Source organism: Pezoporus occidentalis, unplaced genomic scaffold (genome assembly GCF_034315485.1).
Source record: "Pezoporus occidentalis ecotype Australia unplaced genomic scaffold, CSIRO_AGI_Poc_V1 ctg103, whole genome shotgun sequence".
Taxonomy (NCBI): domain Eukaryota; kingdom Metazoa; phylum Chordata; class Aves; order Psittaciformes; family Psittacidae; genus Pezoporus; species Pezoporus occidentalis.
The window spans coordinates 1,412,974-1,435,156 of record NW_026912812.1 but is presented as its reverse complement, the minus strand read 5'-3'; the positions used below and the strand labels follow the sequence as shown (position 1 = coordinate 1,435,156).

Sequence of the window (22,183 nt, the reverse complement as noted above, 5' to 3'; positions counted from 1 at the left end):
TAAAGTTTGCAATTGGGGAAAAAATAAAGTTCTAGCTCTTATGCTTACAGCAAGCAGTTTTAGAAGCACAGATATTTGGAATGGAAGGAAGGATACTTGCTTTGCAGAGGGAGTGTTTATGATATAGTAATTTTTGCTTGCGTACAGGCTGTAAAACAGTCAGTTCTGGGCCACCCAGAACTGTAAAAACCTACTTGTGAACTTGTGGAAATCTACTGAGAGGATGACCCACTTCAAACCCTGTTTTTGTTGTGCTGAGACTACTAGCTCTACCTATGCTAGCTCAGATGCAGTATTACCAGAAGCAGTTCTGTCAGTAACAAGCAGCAGTGTTGGGTCTGCAGAAAGCTTACACCCTTCAGGTTCAGGAAGGAGTGTAATGGCTCTGCAGTTCCCACAGGGTGATAAATTTTCAGAACATTGAAAAAGTAGCTACCAAACTTGACAGCTATTTTAACAGCAGAGGAAACCAGCAGATGCATCAATTGAAATTATTTTCTATCATTATAGGCAAAGTTATAAGTAATAGGGACATACTAAAGCATCAAGGTTGCTGCCAAGCATTAGCAAGGTAAGGGTTGAGATCTCTCGAAGGTGAACATTAAAAGCCATTTCTGTTTCTGTTCAAAATGAGATACAGCTCCATTTCCTTGACTGCACCATGTGCACCAGGCTAAGAGAATAAGTCAAAGACTTTATCACTTTCAACTGAAGGTTTTGTTTGATATCCTGTACTGCTATTAGCTGCAGCGCCACAGTTCAGCCCTGTAACCATATTGGTAAAATCAGGTCCAAACTCTGAGCTGTATAAAGCTGTTCCAGGTCACAGGTACCAAAGGACTGTTAAAATATGACCTATTACTGTAATGTTACCTAGGAACATATTAATCTGCAGAGAAGAGGCAGTGTTTTAGATTTGATGGTGATGTGTACTGCCTTCTGAAACCGTCTCTCTTCTGTGTATTGTTTTTTCTTTAGAATTCCTTTTCTTCTGTCTATGTAATAGAATTTAAATAATTCAGTATATTCAGTATTTGGTCAGATCACCATATTTAACATTCTGGTGAGTATACCTTGTTCCTTTTTTCAGCAATAAACTTTTAAGTCTAACAACCCACACTATATAACTAGCAAGTTGTTTTTCCCTGTGACAGCTAAAAGCAAGCCTGAGGAATGAAGCATATCTGCAACACCTCCTTCTGTTGCTTGTCCTGCCTCTGTAAACACATAAGCTTCATCCTCTGGATATGAAGGCCATGAATCTTTGTGAATAATGGTATGGCTGAGTAGTACTGTTTGTGTAAGGTTCGTGTAAGAGACCATGGGAAGGCACTGCTATGGGAGAGCTCTGCTCTTAATACAACCTGCTTTTGAAGAAGGGTTAAGATTAAATCAAAGGAAAATTGCTAGTGTTTTGCTCTGGGATGCTGATATTTAAAAAACAGAGAGTAATGTGTTCTCTCTCATTTTTGAGGGCAGTGAGGGCAAAAGTGTTTGCTTTTGGGCTTTTTTTATCTTCTTCCTTACCCCTATTTTAAGCACAGCAGGACATATTTTCTTTGGTAAAGAGACTGGAAAGAAAAAAAGCAGTGCACTTGAATTTTAAAAGACCTGGAAGAGATTTCTGGAGGCATCATGCAGCACAAATTCCATTTGCAGAAATTCTGTCTCCTGACTTCTGTGAAACTGAACTTTCTACCTGAGACTTTCTTCTTCCTCTAATGCATTTTTCTTCCCCTGTAACAGTGCTGCAACATGCCTGCCAGCAGCACCCTGGGTCCTGAGTCCTGCTGTTTTATGGGTCAAGCGATGCACTCCAGCCTTGAACAGCAAAGTACACCTGGCACACTGTTTTTTGCCCTTACACATAAAACTGCCACATCTCTCAGCAGTCACTCAAGTTCACTCCCTGGTCACCTCCATAGCTGATCTCTTTCCAGTCTCTTCACTTCTCCATTCCCTGCTCACTTCACACTGTGAGCTGACATGCTGTCAGTCAAATCATCCTTTGCACCATTATGCACTTGTCAGTTTACATCTTTCTTACTCGGTAGCTATAGCAAATGAAAAGCTTAGCTCCAGATTCTTCCTATATGTAATTCTCAGATTTTTTCAGCAAAAGGGTTTCCCCTTTGCCACTGACGAGCGTGGTTTTATATCCCATATGCATTGATCTTTTTTCTATGCATGATAGTTCTTCTGGATTTGTACAGGTAGGTTCCTAATTAATAGTGTTATCCTATGAAAAATTTGAGATGCTATTTTATCACCGAATGTACTCATGGAAAAGGGGGAGCATTGGATTTTCTTGTTTTTCTAATCTCATACAAAGACACTAGGGATTTATACATTGCCAGCACTTACGCTGGAACACAGGAGAGACAGGATGTGGTGCCAGTTCATGTAAGGCACCATGTTCAGAAGGCACATTGCCTGGTAGCCGATGGTGTGTGTACAGGTTGTCCCCAGCATTTCCCACATCCCTTAACATGCTGACCAGACACAGTCATCTTTTGCCCAGAACTGATTATATCTCCCCCCCTTCTCTTGTCCTCTTCTTGGCTGGCCCGAAAATGTGCCTGAATCACAAAGGCTTCCTCATCACACTCACATACGCTTTTGGGGTGGGGAAGCATGACTTGTTTTTGAAAGCTGTTTTCCTTTCCAGTATCTGCCTCTTCTGTCCTTGTGCCAGGCTAGTGGTGAAGGTTTTAAGGAGTTCCCCGAGGGAACTTTTAGGAAATAGCTTATTCTATTTGCAGAAATTCTTAGTATTTATAAAACTTCCATATGTAATCTTGTTGTTATGTCTCTGGCAATATACTCACACTGTGTAAAGAGATTGCTTTTCTTTCCCTTTCCCTTCCCTTTGGGTTTCCTGTTTTAGCAACTGTGCATCTACTTGCACTCTTGTATACTTTCCTTATCCTTACTGCTTCCCACTTCATACAGCTACTGAAGCAATTGTGGGTCTTTTAACTGTTTAAAGAACTGTTCTTAGATTCTCATGTCAATTGATCAATAAGTTATCAGTCAGACGCTGCATCTCAAAATGTTGAAAAACTGAACACATCGTATAAACGTGCAAGATTTTTATTTTAGGCTCCTGCTTCAGGAATTGGGGAGGTTTAATTACACCTGTGTAAGGTATCTGTAGTCTAAAATCCCAATAAATGTGCAAAGAAAAATTCTACTTTTTAAAATTGCAGTGTATTTATTGCCAACACTAAAGCAAAATTTATTTCCTTTGGAGGAATTTGTACACATTATCAAAGATACTGTCTTTTATCAGAGACAGAAGGAACAGTGATATTTTTAAACAGGTATTGGATGTCAGATCTTGGAATTATGGTGTTGGGTTTAAAGAGTCATCGTCATTCCCAGTTTGGTTCAGGTGGGGGTATTAATAGCAGGAGCCTCAAAGTATTAGTCTTGGAAGCTATTTTTCACTACTGTCTGAAATCAGGAGTTCTAAAGCCAACATCTGACATTTCTGGTAACAGACGAACCTGAAAGTCCGTACAGCCTTGTGATAGCAGAGTGGCTGGGTAACAATTGGGCTGACCTCAGCCTTGCATCCTGCCTGAGTGCAAATCAGTACCTGGACGAATTGCCATTAGCTGAAGAGAGCTCTTGTGGGAAGAATAAAAAGTACCAATTTACATTTGCAGTGAAAAAAAAAGAAAAGTTGTCTTAAACCATTGTGTTTTGCAATGGAAACAGATAGCTGACTTACAGTTTCTATTCAGTAATGCTTTGATATAAGGTATGCTTCCTTTTTCCCATAACTCACCTACTAGAACTGTAACTGAAAATTCCTTTTCTTACAGTCACAGCAAGAGATCTGCTTAGGCTGCAGTTGTTACTGCAGAAGTAACCGGCTGCAATATTTCAGAGTCTTCCACAAAACTGGCTATTGTAGCCTGTGGATGGACCAAAAAAAAACATTCTGTCTTTTTTACCTTTTCTTTTTTTTTTTATTTTCCTTGTTTATTTGGGGGTTTTCTTTTCAACCACACATTTAATGTATTTATTGTGTATTAGCGTTTATACCTCACTATGTATAGGATCAATGACAGGATTCTGGGGCATTCACTAAATGGCCTCTTGGTTTATAGCACTAACTTGAGCATTCCTGCACAAAAGGATCTAGAATATTTTATTTCCCTTCTGTTTCCGGGACAGCTTCAGCATGTAGGACACTCAGTGCCCCTTTGAAGACCTGCAACTCGCTTTTCTGGGCAGCTGAAAATAGCATCAGGCAAAAGGTACCTTGCAAGGTTAACCCTCCTGTTGCCTGCCTTGGTGGGATTCCCCTTCTGCTCTGCCCTTGCAATAGTTTTGTTGTTGACTGTCTCTCAACTGCAGCATCTGTTTTACAGCTTTCATGTAGTTCAGTCCATGTGCAAACTGCATCAAAACCGAACAGAACTTCTTGTAGCCAGAACAAGGAAGAGGAGAGACCTGAATGTCCCCTCTTTGGGCTGTTGCTGTGCTGGTGTGGGCCCTAAGGAAGGGTACTTTACATCATTCATGTACAGACTAAAAAAGAATATCTGACCTGATGTTCTCTCAGGGAAGAGCAAAGGAAGAATCACAGAATCACAGAATCCTAAGGGTTGGAAGGGACCTCAAAAGATCATCTAGTCCAACCCTCCTGCAAGAGCAGGGTAACCTACAGTACATCACACAGGAGCTTGTCCAGGCAGGCCTTGAATATCTCCAACGTAGGAGACTCCACAACCCCCCTGGGCAACCTGTTCCAGTGCTCTGTCACTCTCACAGTAAAGAATTTTTTCCTGATGTTCACATGGAACCTCCTATGCTCCGGTTTACACCCATTGCCCCTTGTCCTATCACTGGATATCACTGAAAAAAACCTAGCTCCATCATCCTGACACTCACCCTTTACAAATTTGTAAACATTGATGAGGTCACCCCTCAGTCTCCTCCAAGCTAAAGAGTCCCAGCTCCCTCAGCCTCTCCTCATAAGGGAGATGCTCCATTCCCTTAATCATCTTTGTAGCTCTGCGCTGGACTCTTTCAAGCAATTCCCTGTCCTTCTTGAACTGTGGGGCCCAGAACTGGACACAATATTCCAGATGCGGCCTCACCAAGGCAGAGTAGAGGGGGAGGAGAACCTCTCTTGACCCACTAACCACACCCTTTCTAATGCACCCTAGGATGCCATTGGCCTTCTTGGCCACGAGGGCACATTGCTGGCTCATGGTCATCCTCATATCCACTAGGACCCCCAGGTCCCTTTCCCCTTCACTATTGTCCAGCAGGTCAGCCCCCAACCTGTACTGGTACATGGGGTTGTTCTTCCCCAGATGCAAGACTCTACACTTGCCCTTATTGAATTTCATCAAGTTCCTCTCCGCCCAGCTCTCCAGCCTGTCCAGGTCTCGCTGAATGGCAACACAGCCCTTTGGTATGTCAGCCACTCCTCCCAGTTTAGTATCATCAGCGAACTTGCTGAGGGTACATTCAGTTCACTCATCCAGGTCGTTGATGAAGATATTAAACAGCACTGGTCCCAGCACCGACCCCTGAGGGACTCCACTAGTCACAGACCTCCAGCTAGATTCTGCCCCATTAACCACAACTCTCTGCCTTCTTCCTTCCAACCAGTTCTTGATCCACCTCACTACCTGATCATCAAGCCCACACTTCCTTAGCTTATCTATGAGGATGCTGTAGGAGACAGTAGCAAATGCCTTACTGAAATCAAGAAAAACCACATCTACTGCTCTACCATCATCCATCCACCTAGATACTTGCTCATAGAAGGCTATAAGGTTGGTCAAACATGACTTCCCCTTGGTAAAGCCATGTTGGCTGCTCTTAATGACCCCCTCATCCTTGATTTGTCTAGAGATGGTGTCAATAAGTTGTTCCATCACCTTTCCAGGGATGGAGGTAAGGCTGACCGGTCTATAAGTACCTGGGTCCTCCTTCTTTCCCTTCTTATAGACTGGCGTGACATTTGCCATCCTCCAATCCTCAGGCACCTCTCCAGTTTCCCACGACTTACCAAAGATGATGGAGAGTGGCCCAGCAATGACCTCCGCCAGCTCCCTCAGCACCCGCGGGTGTATTCCATCTGGACCCATCAATTTATAGATGTCCAGATTACTTAACTGATCCCTAACCCAATCCTCCTCTACCAAAGCAAACTCCTCCTTTATCCTGACTTCTTCTGGGGCTATAGGAATCTGGGTCCCCTGGGGAGAGTCTGCAGGAGTAAAAACAGAGGCAAAGAGGGCATTCAGCACCTCTGCCTTCTTTATATCCTCTGTCTCCAGGGCACCCACCTCGTTCAGCAGTAGGCCTGTATTGCCTCTTGTGTTAGTTTTATCTACTATGTATTTGGAGAAGACCTTTCTATTGTCCTTAACCTGACTTGCAAGATTAAGTTCCAAGAAGGCCTTAGCTGTCCTAACTGCCTCCCTACATTCTCTGACAACTGTCCTATATTCCTCCCAAGTGGCCAGCCCCTCCTTCCATAATCCATAGATTCTCTTTTTCCGTGTGTTTGCCCAGCAGTTCCTTGTTTAACTATGCTGGTCTCCTGGCTCCCCTACTTGACTTCCTACTCATTGGGACACTCTGATCCTGAGCTTTGAAGAAGTGGTCCTTGAATGCTGACCAACTATCTTGAGCCCCTTTACCACCTAGTACCCTTTCCCATGAGACTTCCCTTAGCAATTGATTGAAGAGGCCAAAGTTGGCCCTTCGGAAATCCAGAAATGTGGCCTTGCTAGGTATTCTATTCCTCCCACATAGAATCCTAAACTCCACCATCTCATGGTCACTGCAGCCCAGGCTGCCATTGACCGTCATTACTTCAACCAGACCCTCCTTGTTGGTGAGTACCAGATCCAGCAGCGCTCCTTTCCTAGTTGGTTTGTCCACCATTTGCATTAAGAAGTTATCATCAATGCACTGGAGGAACCTCCTAGACTGTGAATGACTGGCTGTGTAAGTCTTCCAGCAAATATTGGGGTAGTTAAAATCCCCCATAAGGACCAAGGCATGTAGTCGTGAGGCTGCTTTCAATTGAAGCAGGAATAATTGGATGTCCTTTATATTAATTGGCAAAGGAAGGGACAGAGCTGTCTCTGCACCTGTCATGATTCTAGTCAAACTTATCTGAAAACAGATATTAGGATGTTTCTTTTTTAAAAAAGACCCGAACAGAAGTTAATGTACAATTGGCTCAGTTCCAATTGCAAAATGTTGAATTATGTGGGCTATTGACCTTCGCTATGGACTGGTGTACCATATTGTGCAACAGCTGTAACATCTGGCATTTTTGCTGCAAATGAGATAGTAAGACTCAGGATTGTGGTGCTCTTGGGCAGACTATAACTTCACTTTTTTTTCCATTTGTGTCACATCACAGCAGCAAAACTCAATTATTCTTCAACAGTTTCCCCTTTTTCAAATGCAAACTTGCTGATGGTTTATATGTTTAACTGTTTCCTAGGAGGTAAACACTTCCAGTAGTGGAACAGATTCCCTAACCAGCGGAGAGATTCCAAGGAGCAGGTCAGAGGGGACTTTGATTGATGTGGATGACTGGACACCTTCAGGCAGCTACAGTAAGTTTCTTCTGCTACTTTCTGTACTAAGGCTCTTGGCCTAAAGTCTTTTATTTCTGAAAAACTCTAAATAATGTCAGGAGCTTTAGGTACTCTGTAAACCACTGTACACTTCTTATTTTTTATTGCTTGTGTCTTGCACTACTCAGGCCATTGTAGATGTCGCTGAAGTCAGAACACTGGGGATTTTCACAAGGTCCCCTAGAAGAAACTTGCTGTCATATAAGAGAAGTCCTCTGTCCTCTGCCATAGCAAACATGGGTCAGACAGGTTGGCAGGAAGAGCTGGAGTCCTTAACCTTGCGCAAATAAATGTCAGGACATGGAAGAGAAGAGGGAGTTCTTAGCCAAACTACATTAATTTTGGGATTTAAGAACCAGGAAGGCAAGGTAATTTTGGAGTTAGGCCAGTTTAAAAACCAGAGTCTCATTATTCTCATTGCTGTTTTAACCCAAAAGTTAAGAAAACATTTGCCTCCACAAGGCAGGAATTCTCCTAGCTTTTTTGTCCAGCAGCAGATAGGAGTAACAGTGAACCTGGCACTTGCTGTGTGAGCTGGGGAGAAGGAATTGCTTCCTCTCTAACCTCTTGCACCCAGTAATCTGTGCTGTTACCTTGGTGTGAGAAAGTGTCTGGCCTAATGACTCAGGCTCTGCCAGAGTTTTCTGCTCAGAATATTTCTGTAGAAACATACCCTTTAGGTGTGGGAAAAAGCCGGGCTAAACCCCTCGCATTTCTTTTGGGACTAGTTAATTTAATTTTTAATAGCTGATAATGATTTGACTATAATAGCATCACAGTACTAGGAAAGCTTTTGGCCTGTGAAACAAAAGGACTTTTCAGCTGGTGCTGAGCAGCCCAGCTCTATCTGGTGGTTCTGACCATGGCTGGTGTCCTGGGCTTGCTATCCCCTGCAGCTCACCTGGAAGGCTCTTCTCAAAACAGTGCCTTGCTGATGGGCAACTGGGGAGCAGGTAAATTCCGCTTTTGTTCTTTCAAATTGGGATTATTCTAGAACTGTGGAAAAAAATTATGGTTTTGGCTTTTTGTCACAATTTATGACAGATGACATGAAAAAACATACTAACTTTTTTTTTTTTTTTTTGTGGATGAATGTGCTGTCCTTGCAATTGAGCAATAATTAGTAACCTTGCAGATAGAAGGTACTATGGAAAGTGTAATAATGAAGGATATAGATATGCTGAAAGAATAGAAATGTTGAATTAAAATTCTTTACAAGGATGTACAAAAAACACATGGATTAACCTTTATATATGTAGCAAAATAATGGAAAACTGAAGTAATAGAAACCCTTAGCACAAAAAGCTGCAGATACTCTATTAGTTGCCAGAAGTGTGAGTCTTAATCCAACCTATAAACCAACTTCTGTGAACAGTTACTAATATAAAATATAATCACACCTTGCCTTCATAAGAAACAGGCATTAATTAATAATAGGTATTTTTGTTAAAATTATATTTAAATATTGCACCCCCCCACTTGTCTATTAAAGTACAGTCTCAGAAAAGTTAGTAGCCACAAAAACGTTTCTCTCCAAACTTCAAATGGTAGAAGACCTCATAAATTATAACAATTTTTTTTAATGGAAAGCCAGTATAACAAATTCCACACACACCAAGATAAATTCTAAGAGTGCTGTTATCAATTAAATGCATGTGCACTAACACGAAAAGGAATCCTGAATAATACATTTGTCTGTACTGTGTACAGTGTTTGAAAAATGAAACAGTAGTTATTTAATCTTTGCAGAGAGACAGAAAAGAGAGACATCCATAGCATTTTGTAAGAGGCCAAAGATTACTGGAATAAAAGTATTTAAACCTCATGGGACCTTATCATACTTGATGCCAATTAATAGTCATAGTTGATAACAATCAGCACCTTGCAAAAGATGCTTTACATCCTTCACCTCTAATTTGTTAGCCATCTTTATATTAGCAAAGATTCTTAATGCTATTTAGAAACCAATATTAATACCCTTTAAAAACTTGAAGGAGAAATATATAAATTATCTATATGCATTATAGGAGGATAAATTTAGTCACTTGTTAGCTTAACAGACTATCAGTTGGAAATTAATGGAATGTCTCAAGTCTCTGTGCTTTAGAAAATGCTTCTGTTTTTTCTTTGAAACAGATGTCAGTGAAAGCAAATCAGATTTGGATATTGACTGGTCTGATGTATTCAGACAGACCAATGTTGTTTCCAAGACTAATCCCTTCTGGAATGAACTGTCAGCCTCCAATCCTTTTGTACATGACATAGCTGCTTCAAATAGAAATGAAAATAATAAATACCTTTCGATCTTAAAAGCAAAACCCTATTTATTCTCCAAAGTTTCTAACAACATGGATTCTCTGGCTTCCTCAGGCGATGAGCTAGATATTGACTGTCTTCTAAGAAAGACTTCAGCAAGAAGATCTGGACGATCCAAGAGTGTCTCTGACTTCCTGGATATTGTTGATAACAGAAGATTTAATCCTCGCAAGACAACACTTCAAAACCCTATAGCTTTGGACATGGCATGGCTTCAAAATGACCGTGAAGCCTACAAGATGGCTTGGTTGAGTCACCGACAACTCACACGGTCTTGTCTAGATTTAGAAGCCATGAGTCATAGTCCTGGATGGGCACAAACACAAGCTACAGACATCCATGTAGTTTGTAAACTGAATCATGAAGGGGGTTCAGTACAGCTACCTGACTCAGATATCAACGTTCATGTCCCTGTGGGTCATGTATTACCTGGGGAATTCCAAGAAGTCGGTTTAAAGGCTATCCTTAACCCTCCATCGTCATTTAACAATGAGATGTCTAGCACTGTAAGTCCTCTGATAGAACTTAGGCTGAGCAACCTGAACACAAGGGAAGCCATTTTCCTAGAGGTGAAAGTCGCAGCTAAAGTGAAGAATGATCCCCTCAGCCAAGTTATGAGTGACATTGTGTGCTTTCTTAGTCTCAACAAAGAGGGGCCTTTTAAGAAGCTAGACAATTGCTACACTTATCAAGATACCATACAAGTGAAGCTAACGGACCTAAGTCATGTGATGTATGCAGTGATTGCTGTACAAGCAAACAAAATCCAGCCTCCAGCAACTAATGTCTGGGACTATGTCCATAGAACAGTCTCAGTTGGAATTTATGGTCCCAAACACATTCATCCATCTTTTACAGCAGTTTTTACAGTCTTTGGTCATAACTACATTCCAGGAAAACTCACGATTTGTGATATAAAAAAGGGCGGGAAAAACATGCCTCCTGTTGTGTTTCAGCTGTGGGGAAAACATACATTTCTGCTTGAAAAGCCACAAGATCTAAACATTTCTTTGGTGTCCTGTGATCCAGATTTTGAAGTGAAGGTGGAAGAACAAAGCAAAAAAATTAAAGAGGAAGAGCTGAAAACTGGTGAAATGGTCCGCCAGCAATTCCTGTTTTCCATGCTTGGATGTAAGGAGATACATTTCTTTGTTTTCCTCGTTCAGATTAAAGTCTCAAAAAGTAGCCATATAACACAGTTCCATGTTACAACTCCTGATCCAGCTCCAAAATTAAGTGCAATTATCAATAGGCCAAAGCGCTTACAAAACTGCAAAGAAATCAAGTCTGAGCCATGGCTTTTAATACCAACAGTTAAATACCCAAAGTTCCAAGATAAAGCCTTGAGTGTTAATACTTATGGAGTCGCTTTGAAAACTGTGTTACGTCAAAATAAGATTGACTATTTGCTAGAATATTTTAAAGGGGACACAATAGCACTTCTTGGTGAAGATAAAATAAAAGCTGTGGGACAAACTAAAGTAAAAGAGTGGTATGTAGGAGTTCTCAGGAAAAAGATTGGTCTTGTACATTGCAAAAACATAAAAGTGATTTCCGAAGAACAAGCTATGGACACTGCAGATAGTGAGCTTACAACCAGGAATCTTGTTGAACAAATTGCATTGCCATTCAAAAAACTGACTTACATCTACTCAGTAGTTCTGTCTACAGTATCAGAGAGTGTTTATGACTGGAGACCTTTGGCTGAGGTGCTAGGGTATTCACATATGTCTTTGGATGACTTTAATGAGGCACATGCTGATAAAGAATCAGAGAGAGTTGCACATGTTATCAAGAGGATGAAGGAAGACTGCCATGCTAACAAAAAAAAAAGACTATTTCTTTATGAGCTCGTTGTTGTAAGTATTGCATGAATTAGTGGTTACTGGGAATGCATTGAGAAGAAACTACTCAATAGTAAGTGCGAACAAGAAAACATGGTCCTGCACCCTTGTGGGAATCTTTACAGACCTGAACATATTACTAGAAGTTGTAGACACCTATAGATGGAAAATACATCCAGACTGTCATGAAGAATAAATAATACTTTGATGAATTAATTCTAAACAGTGCTCTGTAAATGTTCCAGGAACCTTGCTCATTTAGTAGGTTGACTGAGTTGACTTTAGTGTTTTTTTTTAAATAGCCATGATTGAAATAGGTTTGTTATGGAAGTCATTATGGTAAATTCCTTTCCTGAGCAATTCTTATTCCCATTGAGAAGTTTTCAGTAACCTTATAGTGTGGAAATGCCACTATCTATATACATTTTTGTAGCCTAAGTTGCATGTCTAAGTTATCTTCTTATATTTAAAGCAAGGAAATCTTGACCCATGTGTTAAAGACAAGATTTTCTATTGACACACGATAATTCTATAGTCAATGTTGCACGTATTTCAGTATATATTTTCATGGGCCTCATTTGTAAGCCAATGAGCAACTTCTGTGTGATTCAGAACAGTTACATGTGAATCAAAAGTGGTTTTATTCTAAATGCTGCCAGGTAATAGGTTGCATTGTTCACCATCTTAATTTACTTATGGATCTGTATGCAAATTAATCTGGAATTAATGGCTACTCAACACTGTCCTTGGCTCTGACTGAAAAGTCTACCAGCCTATATAGGGACAGAAGAGAATTAAATTTCTGATATAAAACTAAAGTATTATAAAAGTGTGTGTTTAAAATTCACACTATAGCCTTTCATCTAGAGGCTTTTGACTAGCCTGAATTGTAAACCTTAACAGGACTTACTTCTCAAAACTAGACTATCCCCTTCGAAGTGCTGAAATCACTTTCAGCAGGAATCAGAATATTTTGGTAGCAGTGGCCACTTAGAACTCTTCAGACTGCATTAGACTGTGTGTAATAAAATTGAGCAAGTATGAGGTGCAGTTTAATCCACCATAACTCTGTATGAAAAGGGGAGGTTGGAGTTAAGGGTGAAAATGATCCAGACTTTTAATTGAATACAGTGAAATAGAGTTTATTATAGAATAGGCAAAAGTGGGGAATAAACAGATTAATAATATGTCCTGTTTTGTTGAAATATGTATGATTTTGAAGTGCCAATGCAGGTCCCTATCTTTATAAAGCTAGGCTTAAAACTAGATACCATCCGTGTCACTTTTGGGTAGAATTTACTGGTCATTTCTTTCAATTAATGTCGTATTATTACATTTTATAGGGTTCTTGATTATTAAGGCAAAGGCCAACTGAACAACTTTGTGTCCATTTTGCCAAAGTATAGGGGGACTTGGCACTGTACACTATAGTCTGCTTCTTGCCTACTCTGCATACCAAAATTCTATTGCTTGCAATGAGGACTTTTATGGAGAAATGTTTTACAATTAAATCACACAAATGTCTGATTTCTTCAGAAATGCTTGATGTTTTACTAAAAATCAGTATCTAAATAACAAGGAAAACTTCTGAACTTTGTTCTTGATCCTTCACTGAAAAAGTTAATATTTTGCTGTTAATTTGAAGAGAAGAAAAAAAAACCCACCACCTATTTTTCTCCTTATCCCTTATTCAAACTGATAAAGAAAGGAGAATGCAACATACTTCCATTTCAGGGTTTCACTCCTGGAATGGTTTTAATTTGTTTGTTATTAATTTCTCATTTGACATGGAGGAGGGAAGAGTTTGACGCTTTCAGTTCTGCTTAATGGTCTGCAAATTATCAGTTCTATGGAAGATGTAAATCAAAAGGTGCTGGCCAATGTAATCAGTCATTTTCCATAAAAGCAGCAGACAAAGGACCACACCTTAATGTAATGGGGTTCTAACTTAATTTTTAAGTTTATGCCATGCTTTCAAAAGCTAAATTTGATGTCCATATATTTTTGTTGGAGAAGCATATTTTTCCTCCAAGCCTGGCAGGATCCATTTGACACTGGAATGCTGAAGCAGTTGAATGCCAGCTTAATTTTTTCTTTACCTTGTGGGCAGTTTTCCTCTGAAACTGTTGGCAACACCTTTTGTAGGAAAAATAGTTACATATTTGTAAGAACACAGACAAAAAGCCCTCCTGTCTGCTTAGAAATGCAGAACAGTGTTGTTAAATTATGATGTTCTTTTTGTAATTACTGGTGAAGAAAAATTAAAGAAAATTATTGTTGCAGGCACTTTTGAAAATAGATTGCCAGGGATTAGTGGCACGTCTTACCCAGGACACAATCATTTTGACTTCAGCTGTCAAGCTTGGCAAATACTGGCGTGAGCTTGCGGAGAAGTTAGCCCAACTCACAAAGCATCAAATTGACGCTTATGAAGTACCCCACCAAGGGAAAAATGGGGCAGTAGCTCTGGAGGTAAGGCTCAGATGTAATGGTGTGTGCACACTTTCTCCTCTGAACAAACACAGCCAGAGATCTTTCTTCTTTGCTTTGTGCACTTCTTTCTTTTTGCAGTTTGGCCTCTGGATTTAATTCAATTTTAAATTTAATTTTGCAGTTTGGCCTTCTCATTTAATTTTTTTGACTTTCTCATTTAAGTCCTTCAATATGAGGAATTCTCTCCAACTTTTGCTTGCAATTGTCTAGATATTCCTTTGCAGCAGTTGTTCAGTGTTATTGTGCCAAATAAATTGGCTGTGGAGATCCTTGTCTCTTTCTTGAGCTTCAGCTTTTTATTCCCACACCAAGGGCCACATTCAGTCCCTTCTTACTGTCCTGTTCACTTGTTAATCTTACTTCACTGTTGTCATTTCAGACTCAATAAGGAAGTCCATCCAGTCCTTTCAGCAGCTGCTTCAAATCACCCTTAGTACAGTTTTTGCTCTTTCCAATGAAAGGAAGCTTATCTCCACCATTAACACTTTTCTGTCCCTGTGTCATATTTATCATCATTTAGCTTGAGTAGTATGACAAAAGGTTGGAATCTCTGACACTAATTCCACTTCTGTCCTATTATATAAACAGGGCAAATCCATGTTTTAATTTCATAGTTTGTCAGGCAGGTCATGCTATTTACTCTTCTTTGTAAAGCACCCTGCTTATACAAAAGTATGAGTTCTAAATAAAAGTCAGGTTGTCCTCGTAGATCTCTAGTGCCATTTGAGGTGCCCAGAGGTACCCATGGCATCCACGCAATGTTGGGTATGTCACAAGGCAGGGTGAGCCCTTGTCCATGCCTCTGAGCTGAGGCCCAGCCTGTGCTCCTGACACAGGTTCCCTGGGCAACCAAGTTTCTTCCTGCATTTCTCTAACACCAAAACATCCAATAGATCCACTGTTTCCCATGGAGTTATATGCCAATGACTTCTAGGTCCCAGACTGGGCATTATCCTAATATCCTCTTATATACGAGTTGCTGAATGATGCTCAGGCCGACCTGCCTCTAGTGCTTACATTCAGGCTCCACTCTCCCTCTGCCTGTACCACCTTTCTCCTGATCATTGCAGGTAATACACATGATCCAGCCTGAATTCCTTCTCTCTCACCTCTGCATTCCAAAGAAATCACTATTTCCCATTCACATTTTCACAATACTCAAGATGACTTTGTACCTCTTCCTCTGATCTTTTCTTTCAGCTATTTTGTCTATTTATTTATTTTACTTATTCTGGGTATATTGCTTGTGCCTGGATGCACCTTCCTCCTTACATTTTTTTTTTTTCTTTTTTTCCCTCAGAAAACTTCAGGTCTACCGAAGTTTGCTACTTTTACTGAAAAAAAAATCACCATGTTTTTGCACTCAAATCCAACATAATGTGAATGCTTCTCATTTCCATTACTTGTTCTGTTGTTTTTTTATTTTTTACTGTCATACAGTGCCTTGTCTAACTTACTAGGATTTTGTTGTACTTACTAAACTTTCTGTGCTTGTCTGACAAAACCAGCTTTCTAGAGAAGGAATTACAGACCTGAACGATATGTGGCTCTACTGGTCTCCATGGTATTTGGAAATGTTTTCTCCTTTGCTAACAGACAGTGCAACTGAAACAATCTTAAAACTCTTTTTCCAGTCCCATACCTTTTTATTTTTTTTACATATATATGACTGTATATATACATATATATAAAAATATATTAAAAAAATATATATTTACTTTGTTTTAGAGGGGTGTCTATTTCTGTGAAGCCCATCTCCTGGCTCATGCACCCTATTAATTTATTTTTAGGAGCATTTTGTATTATTTTAATGATAAAACACCTACAAAATTCTCTGGCTTTCAATAACAGTGTCTGCAGCCAGAATACAGAATAGTTGAATTTATCATAAAACCCCCAGTAATACAGTTTGTTCCATTTTTTAAGAGAACATTCAACAAGCAATGAAAGATCAGAATTTTGCTTTATTACATCATTTCTCAAGGCTTAGGGTGTGCTCATGGGGTATTTATTGGTTTTGTGTGAGCTTTGTAATAGCGTTTGCCCACATAGGTGTGAGTTCCAATCCCATCAGGTTTCTGACACTGGTATCTCATGTGAATACTCAGCATCCTCACTATTCTTTGAATCTAACCTTAAATTTCAGTACTTTATACTGAGTTTCAGTGCTTTCTTCAGACCTCTGAACTTCTCAGTGCTCTGGTTAATTGTACTTCTACATACAGAAAGCAATATTTTATTTACAAAGCTTTGTGTATATTATTCAGCAGGGATTCAAAACGAATGTAGCTAATGCACTGTAAATTTCTATCTTTGTGGAGATGCCCCCAGCATTATTACAAAGTTAGCATTAGTCTCACTAATCTCAAGATGATTGCTGATCATCACTTTTACTTAACAGGTGCAAAAGAACCCTGGCTAAAATAATCTTTTGCCAGCCTGGAATTTTCTAATGGAAAGACTTTACCATTAATAGTAGTAGTTGGTGTGAAAACAGGAAACCCAGCAAAGATTGAGGTGTAATAAGTTTTTTTCATTAATTATTGTGGATTATCTGAAAGCACTAATTAATTACCCATCAAGGACTGTTTACTATGAAGAGGATTGATTGGTTGAAAAATGTTTCTGCTTTTAATTATTTTTACAGTGGGAGAAATCTTCCCCTAGGTGATCATAGAGGCAACTTGAGGTGCATACTGTTGGTGCCTAGATTTTGAAGTGCTTTTCATCAGTAAATTCCAAATCACTTTATAGAGGATGTAGGTATCATTATTACCTTGTCTCTAAATTGGAGAGACATCAATTTGATAGATGGACCACTCAGTGGATAAAGAACTGGCTGGATGGCTGCACACAAAGAGTTGTGGTCAATGGCTCAATGTCTGGCTGGAGACCAGTAACGAGTGGTGTCCCTCAGGGATCGGTGTTGGGACCGGTCTTGTTCAACATCTTTGTCGCTGACATGGACAGTGGGATTGAGTGCGCCCTCAGCAAGTTTGCCAATGACACCAAGCTGTGTGGTTCGGTTGATACCCTGGAGGGAAGGAATGTCATCCAGAGGGACCTTGACACGTTTATGAGGTGGGCTGATGCCAGTCTTATGAAGTTTAACCATGCCAAGTGCAAGGTCCTACACCTGGGTCAGAGCAATCCCAGGCACAGCTACAGGTTGGACAGAGAAGAGATTCAGAGCAGTCCTGAGGAGAAGGACTTGGGGGTGTTGGTTGATGAGGAAATGAACATGAGCCGGCTTCAGTGTGTGCTCGCAGCCCAGAAAGCCAACCATATCCTGGGCTGCTTCAAAAGGAGCGTGACCAGCAGGTCAAAGGAGGTGATCCTGCCCCTCTACTCTGCTCTTGTGAGACCTCACTTAGAGTATTGTGTGCAGTTCTGGTGTCCTCAACATAAAAAGGACATGGAAGTGTTGGAACAAGTCCAGAGAAGGGCCACGAGGGTGATCAGTGGACTGGAGCACCTTCCATATGAAGACAGGCTGAGGAAGTTGGGGCTGTTCAACCTGGAGAAGAGAAGGCTGCATGGAGACCTCATAGCAGCCTTCCAGTATCTGAAGGGGGCCCACAAGGATGCTGGGGAAGGACTCTTCATTAGGGACTGTAGTGATAAGTCAAGGGGTAATGGGTTAAAACTGAAACAGGAGAAGTTTAGATTGGATATTAGGAGGAAATGCTTTACTGTGAGGGCAGTGAGGCACTAGGATGGGTTGCCCAGGGAGGTTGTGAATGCTCCATCCCTGGTGGTGTTCAAGGCCAGGTTGGACAGAGCCTTGGATGACATGGTTTAGTGTGAGGTGTTCCTACCCATGGCAGGGGGGTTGGAACTAGATGATCTTAAGGTGCTTTCCAACCCTAAATATTCTATGATTCTATGATTCTACCTACTCATCAGAGGCAGTGGGAGCAGAGAGAAAACTCACGTACACACCTGAGATGAGACATGCCCAGGATGCTGTAGTGATTTAATGTTTTGCCTGTAAATCTTTGATATAATTCAGGAAGGTCACTGCAATTCAGTTCACCCAATGCATGTGAATATGTGGATGTGAAGAAGGACCTTAGAAACCTTGTTTGTATTGTTAGCTCAGTGTGGTGAATGTGTAGATTATTGCTGAGATAATCATGCTTCACTAATGACCAGTTTATACATTTTTTGTTCCTCCTTTTTTATAATTAATTTTTTTAATAAAAGAAAAAAAATCAGTTGTGACAGAGTAGAAGAAACCTGCATTTGTATTTTACATGTTTTGGCCAATTTTCCAACTGCAGTGTCAGACTGACCTTTAGCACAAGGCAAAGCAACAGCATGTTTTCATAGTCGCTGTCTTTCACATTCTAGTGAAGACAGAACACTGTACTCCAGTTCTTCAAATGTCTTGGCCTAGCAGGAATATAAGGAATGCAAGCAGGGGACAGAGAAAAGGCGCAGCAAGCAGCAGAATATGAGGAAATCCCAGCTTCTCTTGTTGGCTGCCTTGGTTATCAAACTAAACATAATACCCCAGAAACTTTCTAGTCTCAGCATAAATGCATGCAGAGTGAGCTGTTTTAGTTCATTAGAGTATGGTGTAATGTACAGTATTTACAGTAGTACATAAAAAACATTTTTCAAAATAGACTTTAATAAAAGGAAAGAATTCATCACTCTCCTTCTTCCCACCTATCACTTTTCTTTCCTCCTTTTGTAACCTTCTGGTTACGACTTAATCTAGATTTGCTTAAAATGAGAGCTAGACACCATTCATTTTTGGTCAATGATAATACCCTTTCCTCCTGTAGACCTAAATGAGAAACTTCACTGAAAGCACTTTTTTATGGCTTAAACTGAAGGAAGAAACCAGACGAATCAGGCTGTGAGACGTGCTAATGGGGATATGAGTTCTATGGGTTTTTCCATTTGGGGATAAGAGACAAAGGCAGCAGAAGCTGAGGGAGATGTTTACAGAAACTATTGCAGAATTAATCTTAGGGTATGTTGCAAGTTCTTAGCCCAAATGTGGAGAAAATCTCAGAACTATGAGTAAAGAAATCTTCCTGCTACTCAGTTCCACAAAGATTGAAGTAAGTAAAGCTTATATGAAGGAAGTAGAGATTTATGTTTTTTTTATTTGTAAGCTAATAGAATAATATTGAGGAAATAACCGATTTCCTCCTGAGTTATCCTTCAGAACCATGAAAACTGATTTTCCATTAAAAAAGAATAAGATGTTAAAAAAAATGGACTTCCTGATCACTTCTGTGTGTATATATACAAATTTGCACACCTCAGTACATATGCTTTTATTACAATGCATAATAAATGTGTTTGTGTTAAAAAAGCAGATGCCAGAGCCTTCTAGGACAGTTTTTGTGGCTTTTGTATGTATCATCCCTACAATTCCTAACTTGATTACTGTTTGCAAAACCTTTATTGCCAGTGGGGAGTGGGAAACTAGAAAGTGGATAGCCAAAGTTAAATTTGGAAAAGCAGCATCTGGGAAAACAATCTTTTTGTTTGTAAACTGAGCAGACCATGAACACCAGCACTTTGAAAGACGTAAGTCCTGTTTGGTATTTGAATCATGCTGTCATAACTTAATTAATGTCACTAGATCAATGACAAATTACACTTGCTAAGGATCTCCTCCATATTTGTTTAGCATAAAATATACTGTAGTTTGCAATAAGGAGTACTGGTAGCCTACCTTTTAATTTCCTTTGTTACTTGCAGGACTCTTTCTAAATAGCATGTCCTGATTTTAAAAGATTAATTATAAAAGCTTTTGACTCTCCTGCTTCTACCTGCCACGTGATGGCATTCCCTGACACTGAAGTCAGATTGAAAGGCCTTTAGTTTTCTGGATCCTCCTTTTGACCATTCTTGTAGATGAGTGTCACATTTGCTAACCTCCAGTCAACTGGGACCTCCCAGTTAGCCAGGGCTGCTGGCAAATGATGGGAAGTGGCTCAGTGAGTCCTTGTGCAGCTGCTTCAGTACCCTTAGGTAGATCCTACCTGGCCCCATAGACCGGTGTGTGTCCAAGTGCTGTAGCAGGTCACTAATCATTTCCTCTTAGATTATGGGGGCTTCATTCAGCTCCCCATCCCTGTCTTCCATCTCAGGGAGCTGGGTATCCCAAGAACAATTGGTCTTACTGCTAAAGACTGAGGCAAAGATAAGTACCTCATCCTTTGTCACTGTGTTACTTCCAACATCCAATAAAGTATGGAGGTTCTCCTTAGCTCTACATTTGTTGCCAGTGTATTTCTAAAACATTTTTTTATTGTCTTTTATGTTAGTAGCCAGGTAAAGGTCTAGTTGGACTTTGGCCCAACTTCCAGCTGCTGTTACCGGAAAACCTTTTTGTAAAGGCAAGAAGCAAGTTTAAAAGTTCCAGGTTAAGCAGAGGGACAGTAGGATGCTGATTAGTGAGACAAAAGGAGGCATTAACCACGAAAAGCACAGCCAGACTCCAAAAGGGAAACTGCTGTTGGGTATGCATTGCAAAAATGACCTAGGGGTTTTCTTTATATTCCTTGTTCTTTGAGTTATACTTTCAGACAGGGATATATTTTGGATTGGTGATAATCATCTGAATGAAGAATTTCTCTTTCTTTACCCCTCTAAGGATTTGAGAATTTCATATAAATGAAGTACATAAGGTTACTGGAGTTTATATATCACCATGCCTTTTATGATAAAGCATTTCAGTGTGGCTAGGAATCAAACACCTGTTTTCTTTTTTCTTGTCTGTGATTTTTCTACCATTGGAAAAATTTAGCTTTTTTTTTTTTTTTTTCTTAAGAATTCAATTTCTGGAACTAAACCTTTTCACTTTTTTCCCTTTTATTTTCAGATGATGTGGAAACCTGCATATGACTTCCTCTACACGTGGGCTGCCCATTATGGAGGCAGTTACAGGGATGTCTTACAAGACCTGCAATCAGCCTTGGATAAAATGAAAAACCCAGTAACAAAACATTGGCGGGAGTTAACTGGAACATTGATTCTTGTGAACTGCATGGAGGTGTTAAGGGCAAGTGCTTTCTCCAAAAAGGAGGAAGAAGAATAGACTACCAAGATATGTTTTGGGAAATTCTTTTGAGAAACTGTACTGCTGATACTTGTGTTTCAGTGATGCTTGCAGAGCACAACAGAATGCAGTTTGCTTTACCTGAGCTGATGTTGGGTCAAGCCCCACAGTTCTTGGATATAGTTCACCAAATCTTGCTACTGAGTAAATAAGAAAAGAGGAGGGGATTAAACTAGTGAGGTCAACAAAAATGGCATGAATTCTACAGGGTAGTTTCTACAAGGAGCTATTTCTGATTGCACTGACTTCTATGTGGAGATCACTTTCAAACACAGAACTATGCGTGGATGACTTCAGCCTGTGGGGCCTAGGTTTACATTGTTTTCAGTGAAGTATTAAAATCTAAACATTTAATACATTGTTTTAGTTAGTGCCCAAACCCCTCAACTCTATGTCAAGGGGTGCAGGTTAGCCTGGAAAAAACTTTAGGATTCTTTTTCAACTGGGAGAGAATTAACCTCATCTCTTACAAAACAGGGATTCAACAGTTATTTGCACCTGGAAATATTTGTGCAGTCGTCCCTAAACAGCTTTTTTTGAAGACTGGAAAAGAGGCAATTTGGTGGTCGAAGGTGACTTGATTTGTTTGGTTTGTTGATGTAACTCAAGAGGGTTTGTGTCTTTTTATTTATTGATTTATTTTAATTCCAGCAAACCTGTCTTGATTTGGCTGAATAGAAATTCCGGAAGCCGCCTTGGTGTACGCTGCCCATCCCTCTCATCATTTGCTTAATCCTACTCTTGTTATTAAATAGGTAAATAGAGAAGAGCTGTTTTGTATGTGTACGGGCTGTAGACAGTTCATACCCATTTCT

General features: G+C 40.0%; 1 protein-coding gene across 1 annotated transcript; it reads left to right on the top strand.

The window, feature by feature from the left end:
* The first annotated feature begins 2,183 nt into the window (after positions 1-2,183).
* On the top strand, positions 2,184-21,448 carry MACC1 (MET transcriptional regulator MACC1). Its single transcript, XM_062616921.1, has 5 exons — positions 2,184-2,213; positions 7,493-7,607; positions 9,765-11,803; positions 14,072-14,260; positions 21,132-21,448. Exons 1-5 carry the CDS (start codon positions 2,184-2,186, stop codon positions 21,345-21,347), a joined length of 2,589 nt encoding a protein of 862 aa, XP_062472905.1. The 3' UTR covers positions 21,348-21,448.
* Positions 21,449-22,183: the final 735 nt, after the last annotated feature.

Bases quoted from the DNA above. Each gene is read 5' to 3' on its own strand.
- MACC1 (XM_062616921.1), top strand. From the start codon at position 2,184: ATGCATGATAGTTCTTCTGGATTTGTACAG. The intron at 11,804-14,071 runs GTAAGTATTGCA...TTATTGTTGCAG, and splicing joins TTCTTTATGAGCTCGTTGTT to GCACTTTTGAAAATAGATTG. The intron at 14,261-21,131 runs GTAAGGCTCAGA...TTTTATTTTCAG, and splicing joins ATGGGGCAGTAGCTCTGGAG to ATGATGTGGAAACCTGCATA.